Source organism: Ostrea edulis, chromosome 2 (genome assembly GCF_947568905.1).
Source record: "Ostrea edulis chromosome 2, xbOstEdul1.1, whole genome shotgun sequence".
NCBI lineage: Eukaryota > Metazoa > Mollusca > Bivalvia > Ostreida > Ostreidae > Ostrea > Ostrea edulis.
The window spans coordinates 49,801,239-49,826,864 of NC_079165.1; the positions used below are offsets into that span (position 1 = coordinate 49,801,239).

A 25,626-nucleotide genomic window follows, 5' to 3' on the forward strand; every position below is an offset into this window, starting at 1 on the left:
CTTTTGCTGATTTTGACTTTTTTCTTTTACATACGTGTTACCTTTAGAGCCTTGCTTCGCGGACGGGCCTTCGGCCCGTCCGAGCTTCGCTCGGTATAAATTAAAACAACCCTCTGGGTGGTGGTGGGGGATGGTGGTGGATGAACCTAAATTACGGAATAAACTGTATATTAAAGATATGCGGTGCAGATAACGGTATTATGCCAATAAAAGCATGTAAATCTTATTTTCTTAGTCGTATATAATCACTCCTCGATTTACAACGTTTCCTATGTTTGTGTATTTGCTAAACACCGATGCTGAATATGACGTCACAATGCACTGTTTACATCAGTTGCATAACGTTTCCCGCGTTCAATGAATAGGCGGATCAAAAATGTCTAAAAATAGAATACTTTGATCGAGTTCTGTCCTCACACGTTAGGTGCTAATATTTCGGGATATTTTTTGTCCTGTTATGGATCTAGATACTAAGGCCAATATTTTTTGCTTCGCCCTCAAACACGGTCACGCCGTAAGACATTAAGTTTATTGGTATTTTATAAAATAATAAATTAGTTAAAAATCGATAATCGCCATTTTTCTTTGATTAAAATACCACCCGTGCAGAAGAGGAAATAAAAGATATATTTAATCTAATGACCTAATTCAATCAAATTTTATTCTTGAAATGGTCAGTTTAATGTATACCATTGGCTGATATATTACTAATTTTACACTCTCATTACTTTTATCCGTATTTACAATGCTAGTTTACAGAGGTCGAAGCCCTCTCACAGTCCGAAGGCTCTTGAGAGTGGAGCTCTCCCTATAGGTAACGCATATATACATGTTTAAAAGGAAAATATAGAAAACTAATGAAAAATCAAACCATACAGCCTCGACATTTCTCTCTTTCAAATCAAACAATTATAAACAACAATACACCCCGTTTGCAATTTCAAAGACAGTTAAAACAAAATTAACCAATAAATTCAAAGTGGTAAAAAGTAAGCGTAAATATATCGTATATTTTTATTTAAAGAAACTCATGAACTCGTTCATCTATTTAGTCGTATTACTGTTTTTCTATTTGATGATTGGCTAAAGACTGTAACAACAATAATCATAACATTCATTTTTAACAAACTGGGTGTTTGAATTACAAATTGCACGTTAGTCTTGTATTTTTGGGATAACGATAGTTGGTAAAATAGGTAGTAAAAACCGGGCCGGGCCGGGTCAGATCACCTTCGTAATCCGAATTTTTTACTTTTCTTCGTTGATTTGTCATTGTTTCTTTTGAAACTTACGGAATATATTCTCAATGATGTATTTAGTCTTCGCCACAAATTTTAGCACATAATATTACCTATAGGTAAGGAATTCAACGATTTTATGAAATCTGGTTGGTAAAATGGGTAGCGAGACCAAAACACACATTATTGCATATTTTCTGTATAATATACATCTGCTGCTGAAAACCTAGCATTTTTTCAATTCACATAGAGTTGAATTTGATACTTAATGCATTATTTGACCATTTACATACCTTTTATCTTAATTATCGGCGATTTTTCCAAACCCGGGCCAAAAGAAAACCGGATGCGGTCGACCCGGGCCGGCGTTATTTATTCCGATTTAATTGCTAATGCTTTGATCAATTAACCAATAATAATGGTCCTAAAAAAATATCACCGACTGACAAATTATGTCTACTTTATGAATATTTAAACTGAAGATAGAGTTTAAAGAGGATTATATGGAGAGCAATTAATTACTATGTATATCCTACCTGATTAAAATTAAAAAAAAAATTAAAAATGGTAATTTATTAAAGATTAAACACATTTTAACCATACTAATTATGATCTGTATAATAATGACTTAAAATATTGTATTTATAGTGCTAGTATTCATTTCTTTATTAATAAAAGATATATAATTTAAAAACATCTTAAAACGTCAAGATATGAAGTGTGCATATTCATAATATAAAATGATGGTATTATATATCTAATTTTTAAATGAAATAATTAACAACACAGTATATGTACATCAATTTTATTTTCAAAATGGCACTCAAGTAAGTCTGCATATGCTTGTTAAATTTAAGGATCATGAAAATTGCAATTTTGGTAGGCCTTCAATTTTGTGGCAGTTTTTGCCCTGCCTTTAAGGCTCAAGGGATGTAGGAGTCCTGAAATTTATGTCCCCTTTGTCCCAAAGATGCTTCATACCAAATTTGAAAGGAATTGGAATGATCATACTTATCAAGAAGTTAAAAATGTTCAATTGTTAACGCACGATGACAGACGACAAGCAATTGTAATGTCATCCGATACCTAAAAATCGTAGAAACGACTTTTTACATCGTTTCTATCATTTAATAAATCGTAGAAACGATTATTTTTATTTTTTTCTGCTAGGTTAAATTGGCACGAATACACCGTCGTAAGTAACTTAATGATAGTTAGGTTAAAATTTAAATTAAAAAGATGGTTCTTATGAGGATACCTCCAAGTGGTAAGAACCGTGCAATGTCACGTTTCATGAGATCGTGCACGTGATAGCTAACATCCTCATTTTATTCGGAATTTTAATATCTGGCCCGGGTTACCGTATCCGGTTTCCTTTTGGCCCGGGTTTTAATAAATCGTGAATATTAAATATATAAGACTCGCATAACAATTGCTACAGCATTTTGGTGATAAATTATCATAATATTGATCTAAATCATGAGTAGTTTCCAATCAATGCCCGTATTGCCAAACACTCGAAGACACAAAACATTTAATCTTTGAGTGTAGAAACGTACAATTAATATGGAAGAAATTAGAAAATCATTTGAAATTTAATTTAAAATGGAAACATGTTGCATTAGGATTTTTTCATGAAGAAAATAAAACTACCACTTCAATAAATCATTTATTATCATATACAGCTTATTACATATATAAAATAAAGATGAAGTTAAGATATGAAAATAAAGAAGAAAATATTAATGACATTTCCTATTTTGTAAAAACAAACTTAATGTACCAATATGAGACTTATAAAACATTGAATTTCAACTTCAATTATAAATGGTTTTATGATATTTCTATGACTTTGTGATGATAATAATAAAAAATAGTCACACTATCTGAAGGAGTCTGTCCTTCAGTGAAGCTGCCTGAAGGGGAAAATATGGACATTGTGTGTTTAAGGCTGTTCCCCTCAGGCAGCATGGCTTATTGAAAAATATCTCTACCATACTTATATATATTTGTTATAGTATTATAAATATCGAATTTATGTATATAAATGTATATCTATATGTATGCATATGTATGTGTCTTATATATTAATTTTCTTAAAAGTAATATAGTGTATGATTTAAATATATATATATGTGTGTGTATATATATGTATACGTCTGTGTGTGTGTGTGTGTATATATATATATATATATTAAAAGAAATAGAATAAACAGTACACAAAGTTAAAAATTTAACGCAAGCGCTTTCATTTTATAATCCTCAGGCGTTACATTTTAAAATAGTTTTGAAATGGTTTGACGTCATAAAGGCGTCCTAACATTTCACGTACATAACGACGTCATAAACGAATGAAGGGAAAAGGATTTTACGTTAAGCATATTATGACGTCATAGATAATAACAGTAAACATATTTTACAGTAAGCTATTGAGAGCCGGTTTTAAAGTCTTAATAAAGTGTCTTTCTTTTTCTCGTCGGGAAATAGTATTTTCTGTATACAGTTTATAAAACGGAAATACATTGAATTGTCCGTGGCCACACACATCTATATGTTCACTAACTTTAATTTTTCTGTATTCGGGTGCTGAAATGTGTTGTTTATGAACTCGTATACGAGTTCGCAGAGTAGTTCCAGTTTCACCGATATAATGTTTTCCACAGCCAGCACATGTTATAACATAAATTAAATTTTTGGTGGAGCACGTCATATCTGAATTTACCGTAAATTCCTTGTTGTTAAATTCGAACGAACTTCCTTCCCTTAAGTATGGGCACGTTCCGCATCGCCGATCGTCACATTTGGTAACGGTGAACATTTTTTTGTTGGACTTTTCCTGAAAATTAGATTTACATAACAGTCTCCTAAGATTTTTCGGTTGTCTCTTGCTGTTGATAAAAGTATATTTCTTCATAATTTTCCCCATTTTTTCATCTGTTTTTAGTAGGTCGTTGAGTTGCCGAACGATAGGTGTAACATTAGAGTTCCTTGGGTTGTATGTTGTAACAAACGGTAAAATGTGTGAATTTGTTGTGGGATTGATTTTGGATTTATTGATAAGATTTTCTCTATTGAGTTCTCTGGCTTTCTTGATTCCGTCGTTTATAAGTTTGATTGGATAATTCTGTTTTTGTAAATAACTATTTAATTCCCCTAAACGTTGTTCTCTGGTAGGTTCTTCGCTAACGATGGTACATATTCTTCTGGCGAGGTTGTAAGGTATGGCACGTTTTGGAAAAACCGTTATCAAGGAGAAAACAAACAAACGGAATACAAATAAAAGAAAACCCAACAGAAACAACGAACAAGTGGTCAATTATGCTGCAGCAACCAGGAAAAATGTCTCCTTCAAAACGGAGGGTAATAGGAAAAATCACAACACTAGTACAGAAAATACAAGGACAGGTCCTGTAACCAACCAACAACAAAAACAACCAGGACAATCAGGACGCAATCCGTATCAATCGAGGCCGACATCAGACTCAGATACCCAGAGAAAGACCAACAGAGGATTCAAAACGAAAAACCAAACTGTTTATAAAAACTATAAAAATTCGGGAACAACAAACGTGTTCAAACATAATGGCACCACGTATATTGGAAGAAAAAGCAGCCAGTATTTTTTAGGCGGAGGCAAACTGAACGGAAGCCAGAGATTCGAGAACATCAGACCAAAACCGTGGACCCAAAGGTAATCAACCTTTCTAGCAAACATTTGACAAAAGACGAAATAAATTTATTATCGAAAAGTTTAAAATTTACACCAACACCGAGAAATAATACCCAAGAATTAACTAAAGATATTAAAGAATACACCCGCAGATTGAGACTGGCCGAATTCTTTGGTGAGGAGGATGAACATGATGAAGAGAAAAATCTGGAAGAAAGCCTTCTCAGAAATAAATCAAAATTTAATCCAAGGAGAGGCCGAAATAATATGTTAGATACAGTTTGTGATGTTTTACTAAAAACTCCAATCATTGATGATAATTCAAACACCGGAAAAAACAATCTATCGAAAACTGAAATGAATGCTTTAAAATCATTGTCATTGGATGAAAACATTGTTATCAAAGAAGCTGACAAAGGGGGAGCAGTTGTAATAATGGACTCAGATTTCTACAAATCCAAAATATTAGATATGCTAAACAACGATGAGTTCTACTCGGAAATAAATGAAAGTCAAAATAAAAAGATTCTACAAAAAATTAGAAAAATTATACAAAAACATCCGTCATCACTTACTGAAAAAGAAGAGGATTTTATCACAAATTTTGATTTGAAAGAAAGCTGTTTCTATGGCTTACCCAAAGTCCACAAATCGGATGAAATAAAACACGCAATACAGCTTCAAAATTGTGAATACATCACTTGTCTTAGACCCAAGGATTTGAAATTCCGCCCAATTGTAGGGGGGCCATCCGCCCCAACACAAAGACTTAGTAACTTGCTGGACATTATATTAAAACCTCTGTGTAATGAAGTCAACAGTTTTGTCCGTGATGATTTAGATTTCTTACGACACTTACCTGATAAGGTAAACGAGAATGCAATATTAGTAACGTTTGATGTTGTTAATTTATATACTAATATTACTTGTCCACTAGGACTTCAAGCACTAGAATATTGGATAGATAAACACCCAGAACAAATAGATGAACGTTTTTCTAAAGACTTTATTTTAGAGGCAACAGCACTTGTACTACAAAACAATGTTTTCACATTCAACAACAAACACTATCTTCAAGATAAAGGTACCGCAATGGGAACCAAAATGGCTCCAACATATGCCACACTTACACTCGGCTATTTAGAGGAATTATTATACCAAAAAGTTAAAAAATCATTTGATGAACAATTCGGTCTATATATAAGACAAAACTGGAAAAGATACTTGGATGATTGCTTCATTATTTGGAACAAAGACATTACGGATTTGAATAAATTTAAGAACATTCTAAACGAATTGGATATCAATTTAAAATTCACAATGGATTACAGTACATCTTGTATACCATTCCTGGATGTTTCTGTTATCAAAAAGGAGGATAAAATAATTACAGATATTTTTTACAAACACACGGACACTCACCAGTATTTACACTTTTCGTCCTCGCATCCAAGACACACAAAACGTGCCATACCTTACAACCTCGCCAGAAGAATATGTACCATCGTTAGCGAAGAACCTACCAGAGAACAACGTTTAGGGGAATTAAATAGTTATTTACAAAAACAGAATTATCCAATCAAACTTATAAACGACGGAATCAAGAAAGCCAGAGAACTCAATAGAGAAAATCTTATCAATAAATCCAAAATCAATCCCACAACAAATTCACACATTTTACCGTTTGTTACAACATACAACCCAAGGAACTCTAATGTTACACCTATCGTTCGGCAACTCAACGACCTACTAAAAACAGATGAAAAAATGGGGAAAATTATGAAGAAATATACTTTTATCAACAGCAAGAGACAACCGAAAAATCTTAGGAGACTGTTATGTAAATCTAATTTTCAGGAAAAGTCCAACAAAAAAATGTTCACCGTTACCAAATGTGACGATCGGCGATGCGGAACGTGCCCATACTTAAGGGAAGGAAGTTCGTTCGAATTTAACAACAAGGAATTTACGGTAAATTCAGATATGACGTGCTCCACCAAAAATTTAATTTATGTTATAACATGTGCTGGCTGTGGAAAACATTATATCGGTGAAACTGGAACTACTCTGCGAACTCGTATACGAGTTCATAAACAACACATTTCAGCACCCGAATACAGAAAAATTAAAGTTAGTGAACATATAGATGTGTGTGGCCACGGACAATTCAATGTATTTCCGTTTTATAAACTGTATACAGAAAATACTATTTCCCGACGAGAAAAAGAAAGACACTTTATTAAGACTTTAAAACCGGCTCTCAATAGCTTACTGTAAAATATGTTTACTGTTATTATCTATGACGTCATAATATGCTTAACGTAAAATCCTTTTCCCTTCATTCGTTTATGACGTCGTTATGTACGTGAAATGTTAGGACGCCTTTATGACGTCAAACCATTTCAAAACTATTTTAAAATGTAACGCCTGAGGATTATAAAATGAAAGCGCTTGCGTTAAATTTTTAACTTTGTGTACTGTTTATTCTATTTCTTTTAATATTTTATACCGGACACTGTGATTTTTTTTAAAAACACAATTTGGATATATATATATATATATATGTATGTATGTATGTATGTGTGTGTGTGTATATGTATGTGTACTTTAATTAAATGAGAAATAAATTAAAAAAAAAAAAAATCATGTGTAGTTTCACTGTTGTGTCATATAGTTTAATCGTAATCGCAGAAAAATGTTTATTTTTCCTCGCTACCCATTTTACCAACCTGAAATAAACAAACGTTGATATTTTCACAGTGAAGCAAAATTATGCCGTAATTTTTGTAGCGAAGATCCAATGTATCATCCACATTGTGATTAAGAAGTTTCACACCAAACGAAAATAAAATAACGAAGAAAACTAAAATAAAAAATTCGGATTACGAAGGTGATCTGACCCGGCCCGGCCCGGTTTTTACTACCCATTTTACCAACTATCTAGATTTACCGCCGCCTGCTGTTTAATTGGGAACGAGGTTGACCCAGGGGTTACAAATATGGTTTCTTCTATACGTGGTAAATTTTTACACATTAATGACATTTGTGAATACTTTCATTAAATTAGTACATTAGTAATATGTTGACGGAGCTATTGTTAGAGCGAGTGCAGCTACATGTATCTGAGCAGATCCATAAATTTTCCCCAGTGAAGTGGGTTCCACTCAGTTTTAGGCCATTAGCAGATGAGGGTGTCCAGTGCAGTGTTCACATCCAGCACTATATCTTTATATTTAGCTATATAGCTTTATTAAGCTTGGTAAAGCTTTTTGAAATAGCTTGATTAAGCTAGTTTAAATTGAATTACTTAAAGGGGCAATAGCTGTCATTTTGTCACCAAAAATTGAATTCAATGAAAATTGCTCTATATATATTATATTTTTCAGTAAGAACACCAGTATTTTATATTTCAAACACAAAGCAGGGACATGAATATGTAATTTTGGGGATTAAATGATTATTGTCATGCAAGACATTAATTCTTCCTTATATTTCTTTTCACTAAAAGCGGTTGTGTAATGTAGTTTTATTAGGTTTCTTTTATTTTTGTACCGAATAAATGTTTTTATGACGTATTTACCCCTTTATCCAGTGGATATCACTATTATGATAAATCATTCGTATCCTTAAGTAGGTGTTCCTATGTTGCGTGATGTAATGTGCATAGGAACTGGATCAGGGTGACAGAATTCCCCCCAAAAATGTAAAAATTGATGGAAGTGGCACAGGTGTTGTTAAATTATTCAAAAACTGAAAACAATGAATTGATACACAGCAGGGTTAAGGTGTCCTGAGTAAAGTTTTAACAAACATCATAAAATGTACCTTGGTGCACTTCATACTATATGACGTCACAATATAAAAGTACGTCATGACGTACAGGTCTATAGTTGTATCGCGGGGAAAATGTCATAATATTTTCTCGCTATTTATTGCCGTTATCTAGTGTTCAAGCTGTATGTGCTTAAATGTGTTTGTCGGATGATTTTCCCCCCAGTTTTCTTCGATAATATATAAGTCTCATATTTTTATATATAGTATGTGCACGAAAGACTGTAAAGTAATCTTTACATCACTTTGTGAGCTTGATATCGCCCCCGATGTTGTATAGTCATTTGGAATAAAGAAAACCAATGCATGTACATATCGACTCGATACAGGTGAAAGATGACGATATTTTATTTTGATCAAGGCATATTCAGATTTAGGATTTTGATACGGAAGGTACAATATTTTGCCTCATTTAGATACGATTTGGATGTGAATGTGGAAAATGCCCAACATTTGAGTTGAGATTATGGAAATTGCTATATTTGAGAGGATATTGTACCGATCCGTACCACTCTGTAAATTTACCATATTAATGTCGACATATCAAGCCCAAACTGCAAATGATTTGAGTGCATCTTTCACCTGTAAAGAGGTGATAAACAACTAAAAGTCTAGCGGATAAAAATAGCTCTACGTCACTTGTATGACGACGTAATAGTTAAGCAAAGGATTTCCCCACGTGATACGATGTTTGTTTATGTATTGACAAACGGTTTTTACTAAAAATATGCGACGCTTGAAAGAATTTTACTTTTATAGGAATATGCTGTTATTACTTGTTATTTTACTCGGGACACCTTAACCCTGCTGTGTATGTGAAGTAAATTTTAGTTACGATGGAGGGAACAGACCTGTCTTTTTCATTACCTAGCCTAGTTATCGTCTTGAAAAAGTGAAACAGCCTGCAGCTCGGTGTTGCTTACAACTCCTGATCTTGTTTTGTATCAATCGTAAAATATTCCTAATGATCAGGGAAACAAAAATACATTGAAAGAAAAAACCTCACATTAGATGACGTGAACTGAAATCGTTTTTCTTATGACTCAAAATTAAAACCGTTTTCAGGGCTCCAGATAAGGTGCATATCAGCGTAAATACTCATTAAATTTGACCAAATATGCATTAAAGTTTAAAATCAGGCATACAATTACACATTTGCAAATGTAAATACGCTTTACACTCCTAAAGTAATGCGTAGAGGTAACTCAAAACAACTGTATAAGCCTAATTTTTATACTTCTTTCTTAAATAAACAGGTAGGGTGCGGTCGAAAGCACATAAAAAACATATTATCAATCGTAAACTATTGATTGTTGCTACAGACATGGCACACTGAGCCAGAAAAGCTAAGATTTATATGAGAGCTTCCTGATATAGTGCAGATTCTAAATTGTTAAAATCCTGGCCCCCGGGGGTTGGATGGGGCCACAATAGGGGATCAAAGTTTTACATACAAATATATGGGAAAAATCTTTAAAAATCTTCTTCTCAAGAACCACTGAGCCAGAAAAGCTGAGATTTATATGAAAGCTTCCTGATATAGTGCAGATTCTAAATTGTTAAAATCCTGGCCCCCGGGGGTCGAATGGGGCCACAATAGGGGATCAAAGTTTTACATACAAATATATGGGAAAAATCTTTAAAAATCTTCTTCTCAAGAACCACTGAGCCAGAAAAGCTGAGATTTATATGAAAGCTTCCTGATATAGTGCAGATTCTAAATTGTTAAAATCCTGGCCCCCGGGGGTCGGATGGGGCCACAATAGGGGATCAAAATTTTACATACAAATATATAGGGAAAATCTTCTTCTCAAGAACCACTAAGCCAGAAAAGCTGATATTTACATGAAAGCTTTCTGACATAGTGCAGATTCAAGTTTGTTCAAATCATGGCCCCTGGGGGTTGGATGGGGCTACAAGGGGGGATCAAACTTTTACATACAAATATATAGGGACATTCTTTAAGAATCTTCTTAAATAAAGGATTTCTTTGTAATTGTAATCTGTCGCTCAGTCTTGTCTTCTAAAAATTGTTTGAATTCTACAAGAAATAATTGTAAACAATTACATTCCCATAAAATATGTTCTATTGTTTTCTCTTCAGAGTGACAAAAGTTGCAATATTTAGAATCTATTCTTTTTATTTTGAACAATAATGAATTTGTTGCTAAAATTTTGTTTATAATTCTGTACTGAAACCAGTGGAGCTTACAGTCTTTTGTCACTCTGAAGGGTATTTTGTGGATTATTTTCCATTCCCTGTCATCTACATCTAAAAGCTCACTCCATTTCTTTTTGCCAGCTGAGACCGAGTTATTTTTATTAAGAATTTCATCAAAAAATTTAGATTTGTAACATTTCAAAATTGTGTAAGTATTTGTCATAATTAATGGACTTGTGAGCTTCATGATGTTTTTTCCAGGGTCTGAGTTTTTTATCCATGCTCTTACTGCATGGATAATGCTGTTGTATTCTAAAAAATTTATCCTAATGTTTGTATAAATATCACAAAAATGTTTAAAACTAAAAGGTGAACCATCTTCATTAATAATATCATTAATCAGTCTGATGTTGCTGTTAAACATTTGTTTATTAAAAAATGGTTTTCCACCAATATGAATCTGTGGGTTATAAAATAGAGGTGAATCAGCAGCAACAGTGGACTCATCAATAAGACTATGTAATGTAATGTACGACTTGAATACATTAATCCAAAATTTATTTTTCAGTGTTTTTAAAAGAGTGGTGATGTATTCAACCCCACAGTTAATGAATTTGTTCAACTCAAAATTGGGAATAAACATTCCCATACCTCTGCTGGAAAAAATAAGATGTCTTACCCAAAATAATTTCATTGAAGCTATAAAAGACATTAGATTTACCATTTTCAATCCTCCATCTTCATATTTTTTAACTATTACTTCTTTTTTTACTCTGTGAGTTGAATTATTCCATATGAAAGAAAAAAATAATTTTTCTAAATTTTTACAATATAACTCAGAGGGATTTGGGATTGACATCAAGATATGGTTTAATAAGGGCAAAGCCAATGTTTTAATAACTGATTTTTCCAGTGGGAGTCAAAAATCTTTTCTCCCAATGTTTAAGTAAAGATTTAATCTGTACACATTTTGGTTCATAGTTTAATTGCATCATTTTCTTTAGATCCACATCAAAATGTATTCCTAGTAGTTTAAATCTTGTATTACCCCACTTAAGCTTGTAGTTAGGCAGTAAAATTTCATTACTAAATCTTTTGGATCCAATCCATACTATATGGGTTTTGTCAAAATTAATATAAAGTCGAGACATTTCTGAAAATTGTTGCAGTGTTTCCAATGTTTCTAAGAGAGATTCTTTACTGCCATCAAGAATAAGTGAAGTGTCATCAGCCAACTGGGAAATCTTTTCTACATTGTTTACAGTAATACCTTTAATACTTTTGTTTAATCTAATCTGAATAGCTAATATTTCTGCACAAATTAAAAAAATATACGGTGACAAAGGGTCACCTTGTCTACACCCTCTCTGAATATTGATTTTTTCAGAGAGATTACCACCTTGATTTACTGCAGATGTAATATCTGTACAAAATAATGATACCCAGTTCCAAATAGAGTTGCCAAAGTTAAAGAAAGTTAGTGCTTTTTGAATAAATTCCCAAGACACTGTATCAAAAGCTTTTTCAAAATCGATAAGTAATAATAAACCAGGTATATTTTCTTCCTCAGTGTAATGCATAATATCATAGATAAGCCTTGTATTTTCTCCAATATACCTGTTGGGAATAAAACCTGTTTGATTAGGGTTGATTATTTTATCTAGATACCGTTTTACTCTACTAGCCACTGTACCTGATGCAATTTTATAAACAGTATTCAACAGAGTGATAGGCCTCCAGTTCTTCAGATATTGTCTTGGCTTGTCACTTTTTGGTAGCAATGTGATGATACCATGTCTTTGTGTAACTGACAAAATACTACTTCTATATCCATAATTGATAGACCTTACAACAAAAATACCAATATATTTCCAAAACATTTTGAAGAATTCGGCAGAAAAACCATCAGATCCTGGGGATTTATTAGATTTCATTTTGTAAAGAGTATTGGAGGCTTCTTCAATAGTAATTTCCCCTTCTATTGATTCTGATTCTTTATTAGAAAGTTTCGGAATATCTTTAAAGCTTGACTCATTGTTAAAATCAAAACTATTATTTACTTCAGTTTTCTTGTATAATTGTTCATAAAAAGTTTTTGTTTCCCTATAAATGTGTAAAGTGACGTCAAACATTTTTGTAAATTTCACTTCTGGTCGTTAGATAGGGTGTGGACAAATTCAGACTTTGTTTCCCTGATATCTCTGGAACGATTATAGATATACACTTGAAACTTGCAGGGATTATAGATTAACGATAGTCCATCTTAAACATATTTTGTATATGAGTGTACGTCACTTCTGGTTTCAACAGGAAGTGGTTGAAAAATTTACTATATTAAATTTTTTTCAGCACGATTTCTCAGAGATGGCTCAATGGATTTTCTTGCCAATTATGAAGATGATAGAGAATTGTAGTACCCTTAGACATGATCTTTCATTTTTACAAAATCTACTTCCGTTCGTAAGATATGTCCGATTTCCATTTTTCAAAAAATCATTTTGTCCGGAGGTAATCTCAAAAACGACTAAAGAGGAACAAATGAAACTTTCAGGTATTATAGATCTCTCAATTGTATAGTGCATGCACATTAATTTGTTTTTCGTTATCACTTCTGGTCGTAACCGGAAATGATTGAAAGAATCACTAATTTCAAACTTTTTCTTTTGAATTGAAACCTACACTAGTTTATTTAGTTAATAATAAGAAATGGAGAAAAACAATATGTCTCCCGACACTTTGTGTTCGGAGACATAATAGCAAAAACAATATGTCTCCGACACTTTGTGTTCGGAGACATAATAAGAAACAGAGCAAAAACAATATGTCTCCGACACTATGTGTTCGGAGACATAATTATGAACTTTAAAGGGAAAGGCAACCCTAACCACATATTTGCTTTTATGAATAAAGTATTACTTACTGATATCGTGATTGACAGTCTTTAACAACAAAAGTCTTTGATTAACAATTAAATCAATATTAATCTATCATGTATTTTAAATTACCCGCCGCTAAGGCATTAGTTTGATGTACTCCGACCCACATTTTTCAAGTCGGGTATGTAGGTCGGTATTATTATGCCCCCGAGATCGAAGATGGGGGGGAAATATTGTTTTTGTCCTGTCTGTAATTCTGTCATTCTGCAATTCTGTCATTCTGTCTGAAACTTTAACCTTGCTAATAACTTTTGAATAGTAAGTGATAGAGCTTTGATATTTCTCATAAGTATTCCTTGTGACAAGACCTTTCCGTGGGTACCAACATTTTTGACCCCGTGACCTTGACCTTGGAGTTTGACCTACTTTTTGAAAACTTTAACCTTGCTAATAACTTTTGAACAGTAAGTGATAGAGCTTTGATATTTCACATGAGTATTCCTTGTGACAAGACCTTTCCGTGGGTACCAACATTTTTGACCCCGTGACCTTGATCTACTTTTTGAAAACTTTAACCTTGCTGATACTTTTGAACAATAAGGGATAGAGCTTCGATATTTCACATGAGTATTCCTTGTGACAAGACCTTTCTGTGGGTACCAACATTTTTGACCCCGTGACCTTGACCTACTTTTTGAAAACTTTAACCTTGCTGATAACTTTTGAACAATAAGTGACAGAGCTTTGATATTTCACATGATTATTCCTTGTGACAAGACCTTTCCGTGGGTACCAACATTTTTGACCCCTTGACTTTGGAGTTTGACCTACTTTTTGATAACTTTAACCTTGCTGATAACTTTTGAACAATAAGTGGTAGAGCTTTGATATTTCACATGAGTATTCCTTGTGACAAGACCTTTTTGTGGGTACCAACGTTTTTGACCTCGTGACTTTGGAGTTTGACCTACTTTTTGAAAACTTCAACCTTGCTAATAACTTTTGAACAATAAGTGATAGAGCTTTGATATTTCACATGAGTATTCCTTGTGATAAGACCTTTCCGTGGGTATTGAACCTTTTGACCTTGACGTTTGACCTACTTTAATTTTTGTTTTTTACATTTATCATAACTATTAGAGCTTTCATATTGTACATAAGCATTTTTTTTGACAAGATCTTTCTACTGGTACCAAGATATTTGCCCTTGTGACCTTGGCCATCTTCGGAATTGGCCATTATTGGGGGAATTTGTGTTTCACAAACACATCTTGTTTTATTTTTAAAATCAGATTTACAAATTTTCTTATGTTTTCATTAAACACATAACGCTGCCAGACAGAATAGAGTTTAGAACATTCATTTTGTACACATTGTGTATAATACACGTAAATCTTCTAATGTCTCCTGAAATTTACCCAGGACGTTTTGCTTTCGTCACAGATGAGGACCTCTACAGTTGTTGATAAATAAATAAACACCCCTTTTTATTACCACCGGTCGATTCCGACATTCATAATAGAAATCACTTAAACACTTTAATGTCATCCATGAATATCCAAGTGAATTGCATGATGACAGCAATTTACAATAAGTTTTAATATTACCCAATATAATTTTAATGCCGACTTCCCTGCATCGTTCAAATTGTTGTGACGATCGTGTTCCATTCGTGTGTCTCAGTTTAACAGCAAAGTAAAATTGCCATTCACCTATTAAATCGTCATAACATTTAAATAATCACATATCAAAATAATATGCGTGCCTTTTCAGAAATATAGACCATCAACTTCAACGCCAACTTGTGGTCTGCCATAATTTTGGTGCGCTACCCCACGTGATTTTTTCTTTAAATAACATAGCTTTCAAACTTTTGTACATAAATACGATCAGGCCTCGATGGGGGAGTTCGTAGCTCCTTGTTCTATCTTGATGGTAGATAATGTGGTGATTTGCAGCTGTGGTGCGGTATACAGTAAAATATCTGTATCTCGAATATGGTTTATTTCGAATACCCCACTTGAGTCGAAGTCGACCGCCGGTCCCGGCAGCTTTCCCTATATAAATGATTTAAAAAACTTCTGATATTTCGAACACGGTAATCTCGAATACTCCGCTTATGTCGAAGTATTTTCAAGGTCCCATACCCTAAATTCACCTGGTTTATCTTGAAGTGCAGTCAATTTTCCGCTCTGCTTACCATACCTGGCGTCGTTAAGTCACACATTCACACCCGCGGCTACATCAATTATAATTAATGACCGCTAATCCACGCTCGCCTTTCCCGAGCAGACCCAGATCGCAATAAATAGTTCAACAGCTTGGGTGATTAGTGAAACCATCCGACAATATGGCTAAAGTTCACCGCCAATTATGAACTAACACACCCGATTCGAGGGATGGTGTTTTGAATGACACATGCTCTATCATTAACTTGTGAGTTAGATAAACACACAAAATCGTCGACGTACGCTTGAAGGTAATGCTCTTAATAACGATAATGCATTTAATAATGCACGCTTCATCATTAAAACTAGTACAGAGAAAACATGAAAATTTATGTAATAAACATTTAAAAGTTTTTTTTTTTTTAAATCCGTCTTTTTTGTTTCTTACGTGATAAGTTCTTTCCTTACAACGCAAAAACTACATCCCAGTCGAGCCTGGACATCAGTAAACTTAAATTAAGCATACAGGCACGAACATCTTAATTTTGAAAGACATTGTGAATTCAATTGGATGTTTATATATATTAAAAAAGATGAAATGTTTGTCTTTGAAATTCCACAATATTAATTTATCAACTTGAATTAAACTATAAGAAACGTCAACGGGGTTTTTGTTTATAATGCAAATCATATACTTAATGCATCAAATATCCTCCTTAAAAAAATATCCAAGATCGATTTTGGATATCTCGAACCCCCCGGATATCTCGAAGTTTTTTCGAGGTCCCTAGGACTTCGAGATAGAGATATTTTACTGTATTTGATCGTTCACATAGAAAAGTGTTTGAAAAGTTCCCGGATTAACAAATGGTCATTCATAATCAAAGTGAAAGTAGAACCGAAAGATGCCCTAAGGACATTTTGATAACAAGAATTCTGTAAAACAACTAGTCCAAATAAGAAACACATGACATCAAGTTTAATACTAATTCGAAGAATGTCTATTTTCCAGGGAGCAAATAAAAAAAAAATTGAAATTTCCAAAGTGCGGAAAAAATGATCGGGTCAGGGCAAATTTCACGGGGCGGTCGGAGTACATCAAACAAATCAATTTTTATTTTAAGCCTAAGAGAGTGGCCATTGAAGTTTAATATGTGATGTCACACGTCTATTCCGGTTTATTTCATCAGCAGCACTGAAAACATGATAAGTCACGAACAGTTAAGTTTGGAGCCATATAGATTTGAGCCCGTTCTTTCGCAAGAAGAAATTGAGAAAAGAAGACGTTCAGTCGAGTCGTAGACAAGGCAGACCATAAACGTTCTTCATACAAATGTCTTGAACCTCAACTTGTCATTACGCAAATGATGGATCCACAGTTTACATAGTCTTTTCTTTTCAAATGACTTGGTTGTAGTCGGGAATTTCGAGAAAAAAAACCCTTTATTCACATTTTCCCTTCGCATTAGTTTAATTAACTGCTTGCCAGGAAGGCATCAACCTATTTATTCGTAAAATCTACCACATGCACAACTTTGATGATTTCACAGGTGCTTGGGTTCAGGACCCCCCCCCCCTCCCCCCCCCTTCCGAATAAGCTACATGAGATTTAATGAATTTTTTTGTTGAAAATATTTCTAATGCATGTCAACGTCTTGCATACCCATAAAGTCCAAAATGCATGTAATTCAAAATAAGCCCTTTTAAAAAAAATACCCTCACTGGTTATTATAAGTTCTATTATAATAGCCAGTAAGGGTATTTTTTTTCAAAGGGCTTATTTTGAATTAATTTGGACTATATGGGTATGCAAGACATTGACATTCATTAGAAATATTTTCAGGAAAAAAATAATTAAATCCAACTCGTGTAGCTTATTCGGGGGGGGGGGGGGGGTGTACTTAACCCAAGCACCTGTGGATGATCTTAGAATCTCATCAAAACCGGAATAGACAATGTGACGTCAAACTTATTTTTGTGGTCTTGTATACAAAAGAGTTCCACATCATGGCAGCCTCTATAGATAGCGGGAATTTCAATTTTTAACGTTTTCAAATTAGTATTGAAGCTTATCTAGGCAGTATATCAACAGAATAGTATGGCAAATCTTTATCATATAATCATTTATCCTGTAAAAAATTTTTTGGGTTGCCTTTCCCTTTAATAAATTTAAACTACAGAGCCAACAGGCATCTTACCGTTTGGTAATTTGGAAACATTTTGCTTCTAAAATTGTGACTGCATGTGAATCTCCGTAATTAAATTTTTCCTCAAAGTTTTTATTGGTTATTTACTTTTAGATGTATCATATTGAAAATATTGAGTCGTGGAATACACATTGCAATACCTATTGTTTTGTAAAGAGGCGTATCGTTTCAGCCCTACTTTCCGCAATGTGGAAAGTTTTATGCATCCACTGGAAAAACTTTGCATGTACATCACAACTTTCTCATTCTGCAATAAATTGTGCTTTCAGAGATCGAAAGTAGATATTTATGTCTCCCCCTCTTTCAAGTGGAGACATTGTTTTTATATGCCCGTTATTAGACGGGATGTATTATGTTATGGCGCTTTCTATGCGTCTGGCTGCATGACTGTCCATCCTGGGTAATTTTTTCTGGATTTTTTTCTGTAATGGATGCATTTACAACTTTGAAATTTGGTCACAATTTCTCCCTCAAAGAATTGTAAGAGTGATTGGTCCATCCTTGACCTACTGACCTACTTTAGGACTATAAATAGGTCAAACAGCTTTCAGGACTTTTTTTCGTTACAGATACAGATATTGCCCTGAAATTTACGCATAAGCTTCCTTTCAGAGGAATACAAGTTCAGTTTGTATTTCAGCTGGATTGGTCGATCCATCCGTCCGTGACCTGCATTAGGACTAAAAGTAGGTCAAACAGTTTTCCTGGCTTTTTTTCATTATGGATACAGATATTGCCCTGATATTTAGTCACAGGCTTCTTCTTGGAGGATTACAAGTTCAGTTTGCATTTCAGCTGGATTGGTCCATCCTTGACCTACTTTTGGGCTAAAAATAAGTCAAACAGTTTTCCGGGCTTTTTTTCATTACTGATACAGATATTGCCCTGATATTTAGTCAAAGGCTTCCTCTCGGAGGAAGACAGTTGAATGCATTTAGCATTTCAGCTGGATGGGTGCACTATGACCTACAGTACTTTAGGGGTAGAAGTAGATCAAACAGTTTTCCAGACTGAAATTTAGTCACATTCTCTCAGAGAAATACATAATCAGTTCATATTTCAAACATTTCAACTTCATTGGTGCACCATGACCTACTTTATGGCTAAAAGTAGATCAAATGGTTTCATTGACTTTTTATCATCATGGATAGATATTACACCAACATCTTGTCACAACCTCACTCTCAGAGAAATACATTATCAGTTCTCATGTCAGATGGATTCATTTGGTTTACCATGACCCACTTTAAGGCTTTTCTATTCAGAATGTGTGTTGTGTCAATTCAGAGTGCACACTATGCTTCCAGGTTGAATTTCACTGTCCGACGGGCATATATTGTACCGTTTACGGTACTCTGGTTGTACTTGAATTCTGCCCGTCCATCCCCGTCTGTCACAAAATCTTGTGAACGCTTCTCCCCCTATATGACATATACAGGATAGACTTGAAACTTTGTACAATGCTTCATTGCCATTTGTATTGGTGGGACAGGAGGATCCCATTATTTTCCTAAAAGTTAATCCAAAATTAAAATATAGTTTGTTTACCCTCGCCCGACTGAGTCTGAGAAAGTCATACCGACCCAAAGGTTTTTATTCCGTCATTTGGGCAAAGTTTTTTTTTTATTTCTGGAAAATTTCAGGGTCATTTTAGGTACAGATCAATATCTTATAATGACCAGAATTTTCTATATCCTCCTTGGTTTCAACCCGAGGAGCGAGGAGACAAGAGACTTGGTGTGCAAATTGTGTTCATCAGTAGGGGAAAGTGTTGATATTTTGGATGGATGTGAAATTTTTAGTAGTCAATAAGAAGTATTATATCCACATATTCTCAATTTAAACTTATTTCCGAACTTGATATTGTACAAATTGGAAAACCCTAATTATGTGCACATGTGTAACTCTGCTCTGTCAGATTGGTTGATTTAAATACATGACCTTGTAGAAGATGTCAGCATCCATTTTGTTTGATCGGCAAAATCAAATCCCATTGAAACGTTTTCTGGTAAAAGTTAGATCTACCAATAGGTCCATGATTAAAAAATTGTTAACAAAATTAAAATCACTACCACATATAAATAACCATGATGTACAAAAGCATAATATGCCATAAGTTTGCCACAAAATAAAAGGCAGCAACTGAATTTACTAACTGCCTGATGTTATAACACCATGTGTCCGAAATAACAACATTGTCCATAGTTGCAACATTCTACCTGATCGAGTTTATTTAAATGTTATATGTGACATAAATGGCAGAAAAAATCCTATGAAGTCTTGGTGTTTGTCGAATCAAATGTTATATATGTACAATATGTCTATGTTCAATGGTTAGATAATGAGCATTTCCAAAATGCATGGAGTACTGTCTGAATTATCAACACATTCCCTAATTCCTAAATATGGCAATGAAAGCAGAACTTTACGCAAGAACCGACTTTATGAGTTTGATGAGGAAACATGGAATGATGCATGTGCTATATGACGTTTTGGTATCTGATATTGGGCTTTGTTAATAGTCATGAGGATTTCATACTAAATTAAATTCTGCTGGCTGAAAAAAACTTTACCTACCGAGCCTCTTCTGAAATTTAGGGTCGGGAAAGGGGAAATAAACATATTTTTAAATATGGCCTTATAGTGGATCTAAGAGGGGTGGAGGATGTAAAATAACTTGTGAACACTTCTCCTCCTATATGGCTTATCTGATAGATTTGAAATGTTGTACAATATGCCTCATTGCCATTTGTAGATGTGCATGTTGTTGGGACAGGAGGATCCATATATTTTCCTAAAAGCTATAGTGGATCTATGAGGGGTGGAGGATGTAGCTGGATGTGGGTGGAGCTCATCTTTGGTCATTGTTATTTACCTGGATTTACCTGGCCAAGAGATCATGGTGTTGTCTATACTTTTGATATACACAGGACATGTCTCAGGGCCTTCTGCAGAGTTTCTGTGGTCTTAGTGTGTGTATAATGGTTGTATCCCTAACCATAGCTCAAATACAGTCTATATATTATACACCCACCCCCTCTTTCTCTCAATTACTTTCAGTTGTTGGCTCAATAAACAATTTCTTTTATAAATATAAAGCTATCATAAATTAATGATATAAATTATTTCAATAAGTTTAGAAATTAATGTGCAAAGTATTGTTTGATTTTTGATTGTGTAATTTATTATACATGTATGATAGAGGAGAAAAAAATGCAAATATTAAATTGCATTAAATTGTTAAATTAAAAAAAAAAAAATGAATTACGAGATAGTAGCAGTTGTGGACAAAACTTTAGAATACAGGGCTTCCTCAAGGTCTAAAGAATGTCTGGCTGTTATTGTGTACTTCTCTGGGGTAGCTCCAGACCACAATTTCTACAGATGTTGTGGTCTGTAGAACAACATACAGTCTGTTTGATTGACAGGCGGCTTACAATTGATCAGTATACCAGTAAAATTTGGGGGTGTTAACTTAAAATTGGGTCTTTAACTACTGAAAAAAGTGTAAATGAATATTATATGTTTGTATTTGTTATTCTTTTACTATACTTTAATAATACCCCATGCAACGAAGTTACAAAGGGTTTTATGTTTTTGACCCATCCCTCAGTCTTACAGTCTCTTTTTTGTCAGTGCAATTCCTCTGAGACCAATCAACAGAATTTCATGATACTTTGTAGTTAATAAGGACACACTTTGAAGATGTACATATTCCCAGGAAATTCTGATTCAATAATTTTTCTGGGAGTTATGCCCCTTTTGAACTTAGAATTTCGAGTCTGTCTGTCCTGTTCTTGTCAGCGCAACTCCTCTGAGACCGCTCAACAGAATTTCGTGAAACTTTGTAGTTAATAATGACACACTGTGTAGATGTGCATATCCCCAGGAAATTGTGTTTTAATAATATTTCTGGGAGTTATGCCCCTTTTGAACTTAGAATTTCTAGCCCGTCTGTCCTGTTCTTGTCATTGCAACTCCTCCGAGACCGCTCAACAGGATTTCGTGAAACTTTGTAGTTAATTAGGACACATTGGGTAGATGTCCTGTTCTTCCGGTAATGCAGAAAATTACCATTCATTATGTGAGGCATTGTCAAGCAATGTTGGAACATGGGTATGTGAGCTTGCTCACCTCTGTTTTCTTTCATTACATATGTAAAAGTCAGTACGATTTTTAGAAGGGTTATATGCCAAAAACGGATATCGTTTGCTTCAGTTATATCATCGTATATCAAAGTTACATGTCATTAACTGATGATGATCTGGCATAATTAAAACATAATGTTCATGCAGCAAAGAAAAATAAGAAATTCATTTTATTAAAAAAAACCCCAACAAATCAGATCTATTAATTGTCACCAATTGAAGACGCGATAAGCACGTGCAGAGTAACAGTGGCCTTTGAAAGCGGTTTTATCTACGTAATTCACACATGGCTTTGCTCGTATCAAGATTCTCTTTGATGGATGGTCCTTCCTTTTTAGGTCACCTGAATTCATTCAGGTGACCTATTGCTATCTGTTTTTGTCCGTCGTCGTTCGTCGTGTGTCTTGCGTTAACATTTGAACATTTTCAGCTTCTTCTCTGAAACCCCTGAACCAATTTCAACCAATTTTGGCATATAGCATCTGTGGGTGAAGGGGAACAAAAATTGTGAAATTTGTGGTCCCTGCCCCCCTGGGGCCTGAGGGGTGGGGCAAAAACCATCAAAATGAGTGTAATTTTAAAAAATCTTCTTCTTTACTCCTGGACATCAAGAAGCCAAACTGTGGGCATAATTATAATGAGCATTGAACACTCTACCAAAATTGTGAAATTCATGGCCCCTGGGGCAGGGGTTCTTGTGTTAGGGGGGGGGGGGCCTCTATTGGTCATATAGTGAAAATGGCAAAAACCATCAAAATGAGTGTAATTTTAAAAAATCTTCTTCTTTACTCCTGGACATCAAGAAGCCAAACTGTGGGCATAATTATAATGAGCCCTCTACCAAAATTGTGAAATTCATGGCCCCTGGGGCAGGGGTTCTTGTGTTAGGGTGGGGCTCTATTGGTCATATAGTGAAAATGTAGAAATTCTTTGAAAATCTTCTCTGTCTCTGGGTATTAAGTAGACAAACTAATAGCATGGTAATGATGAGCAAGGATGCCTCTTTATACCCCCCGCAACAAGTTGTGGGGGGGGGGTATACTGGAATCGAGTTGTCCGTCTGTCCGTCCGTCCGTCTGTAGACGCAATGGTTTCCGGGCTCTAAAGCATTATCCTTTCCATCTACCGTCACCATATCATACATATGAACTACCCATGGGATGAAGATGTTCCCTATCGATTTTGGGGTCAAAAGGTCAAAGGTCAAGCACACTGGACATCGAAGTAGCAATATGGTTTCCGGGCTCTAAAGTGTTATCCTTTCCACCTACAGTCACCATATCATACATATGGACTACCCATAGGATGAAGATGTTCCCTATGGATTTTAGGGTCAAAAGGTCAAAGGTCAAGCGCACTGGACATTGAAGTAGCAATATGGTTTCCGGGCTCTAAAGCGTTATCCTTTCCACCTACAGTCACCATATCAAACATATGGACTACCCATGGGATGAAGATGTTCCCTATCGATTTTGGGGTCAAAAGGTCAAAGGTCAAGTGCACTGGACATTGAAGTAGCAATATGGTTTCCGGGCTCTAAAGCGTTATCCTTTCCACCTACAGTCACCATATCATATATATGGACTACTAATGGGATGAAGATGATCCCTATCGATTTTGGGGTCAAAAGGTCAAAGGTCATGCGCACTGGACATCAAAGTAGCAACACTCAGAAAAGAGGTAGTTTATACCTATTACCAACACCCTTTGGGAGATTGGGGTAAGCGGGGGGTATTCTTAGTGAGCATAGCTCACACTACCTCTTGTTAAAATTTGTGAAATTCATGGCCCCTGGATCAGGGGTTCTGGTGCTAGGGTGGGGCTCTATAAGTCATATAGTGAAAATGCATTATTTCTTTGAAAATCTTCTTCTCTGTCCTTGGGTATTAAGTAGACAAACCAATAGCATGGTTATGATGAGCAAGGATGCCTCTTTCAAAATTGTGAAATTCATGGCCCCTGGGTCAGGGGTTCTGGTATTAGGGTAGGGCCCTATTGATCATATAGTGAAAATGCATTTTATTTCTTTGAAAATCTTCTCCTCTGCTGCTGGGTATTAAGTAGACAAACTAATAGTATGATAATGATGATCAAGGATGCTTCTTTCAAAACTGAAATTTATGGCCCCTGGGTCAGGGATACTGGTGCAAAGGCGGATCTGACCACATAGCTATTCAATGTTTCTTCCATCCAAAAGTAAAATTCTTATATTTAAACACAAACCTAATTCAAACATTGGAAGGTTGTTACATGATACTCAGGTGACCTATAAGGCCCCTGGGCCTCTTGTTAAGCCTGAATCAACGTATGTCTATCTGACCACACGAACATGCTTTATTCCCTGGGTATGGACACTCGCTTTGATATGTCCCGCCATTACAATAAACAAAACTTTTAGGTTAATAGATAGGTCACAGCAAGATCATTTTTCAAAAACTACAGTTGTTGAGAAAACAAAATCTAAAAACTGATTAATTGGAATAAAATTTTCATAACCAAGCACTTTGAATTTGCAAACAATCGAATGATTTTCGATTATAATTGATGATTGGAACACCATTACTAGACCCACAAAATAAAGTTGTGAAAGGAAGGCAAAGTTTCGACACCAGGTGGTGTTCAGCTCCCACTTTTTATTATGGCTTCCGATTTTACTCTTTCCCCCCTGTACCATGTCATGCTTTAGTACTATAAAGTCATAAAATAATTGACTCAAATATTATTTGTCTTGAAAATTGCAAAGTGGGGGTAAGAGTCAGAGGAATCTCAGATTAATATATAGTATGTGTTTTGTAACATTATATTGTTTACTATTCATTTCAGTGAAATAAAAATCAGCTGAGATGAGAAGAAATACAGTGACACTGCTGAAATACATAATTGTGGGATGTGTCGTGGTTCTAGGGGGGCCTTTCATTCTAAGGAAACTGTTTGGCTCAAACTCTCCCCCAGATCTCTATGTTGATGCCCGTAATGTAATGCCAAAAGCTCCACAAGATGGAAAGGTATAGACATGTTAAAAGGAAAATCAGAAGCTTTAGTTACAATGTGGGCCGTTAAGGTAGAGATAATTGCAGGAATAGAGTGTAGCAAGATTTATTCAAGTAAATTTCACATTTTAATAGTGATTATTGGCAATAAAGTAATTTGCTTTGTAGTACTAAAGTCATAAAATGATTGATTCAAATATTATTTGTCTTGAAAATTGCAATTCATTTTAAATATGAAAAATAATTTTTTCAAAAACACTATTGCCCAATGGAGAATTAAATCTGCAATAATGTGTCCAAGAGTCTAAAAGCACTTTAACCAATGCTCTTTGGTACA

At 34.6% G+C, this 25,626-nt stretch overlaps 1 protein-coding gene across 7 annotated transcripts in view; it reads left to right on the plus strand.

Annotated features, from left to right (window-relative positions):
- Positions 1–7,524: 7,524 nt before the first annotated feature.
- The window catches only part of LOC125679490 (putative polypeptide N-acetylgalactosaminyltransferase 10), a 213,698-nt gene continuing 195,596 nt past the window's right edge, over positions 7,525–25,626 (plus strand). The window contains exons 1-3 of one of the 7 annotated variants that reach the window (XM_056154407.1): positions 7,525–7,926; positions 20,907–20,991; positions 25,123–25,304. In XM_056154407.1, coding sequence (XP_056010382.1) covers positions 25,143–25,304 — 162 coding nt within the window. In that variant the 5' untranslated portion in view covers positions 7,525–7,926; positions 20,907–20,991; positions 25,123–25,142. Of the gene's footprint in view, positions 7,927–20,784; positions 20,992–25,122; positions 25,305–25,626 lie in introns of those variants that run through there. The other 6 variants (XM_056154406.1, XM_056154404.1, XM_056154408.1 and 3 more) reach the window with 6 other exon arrangements.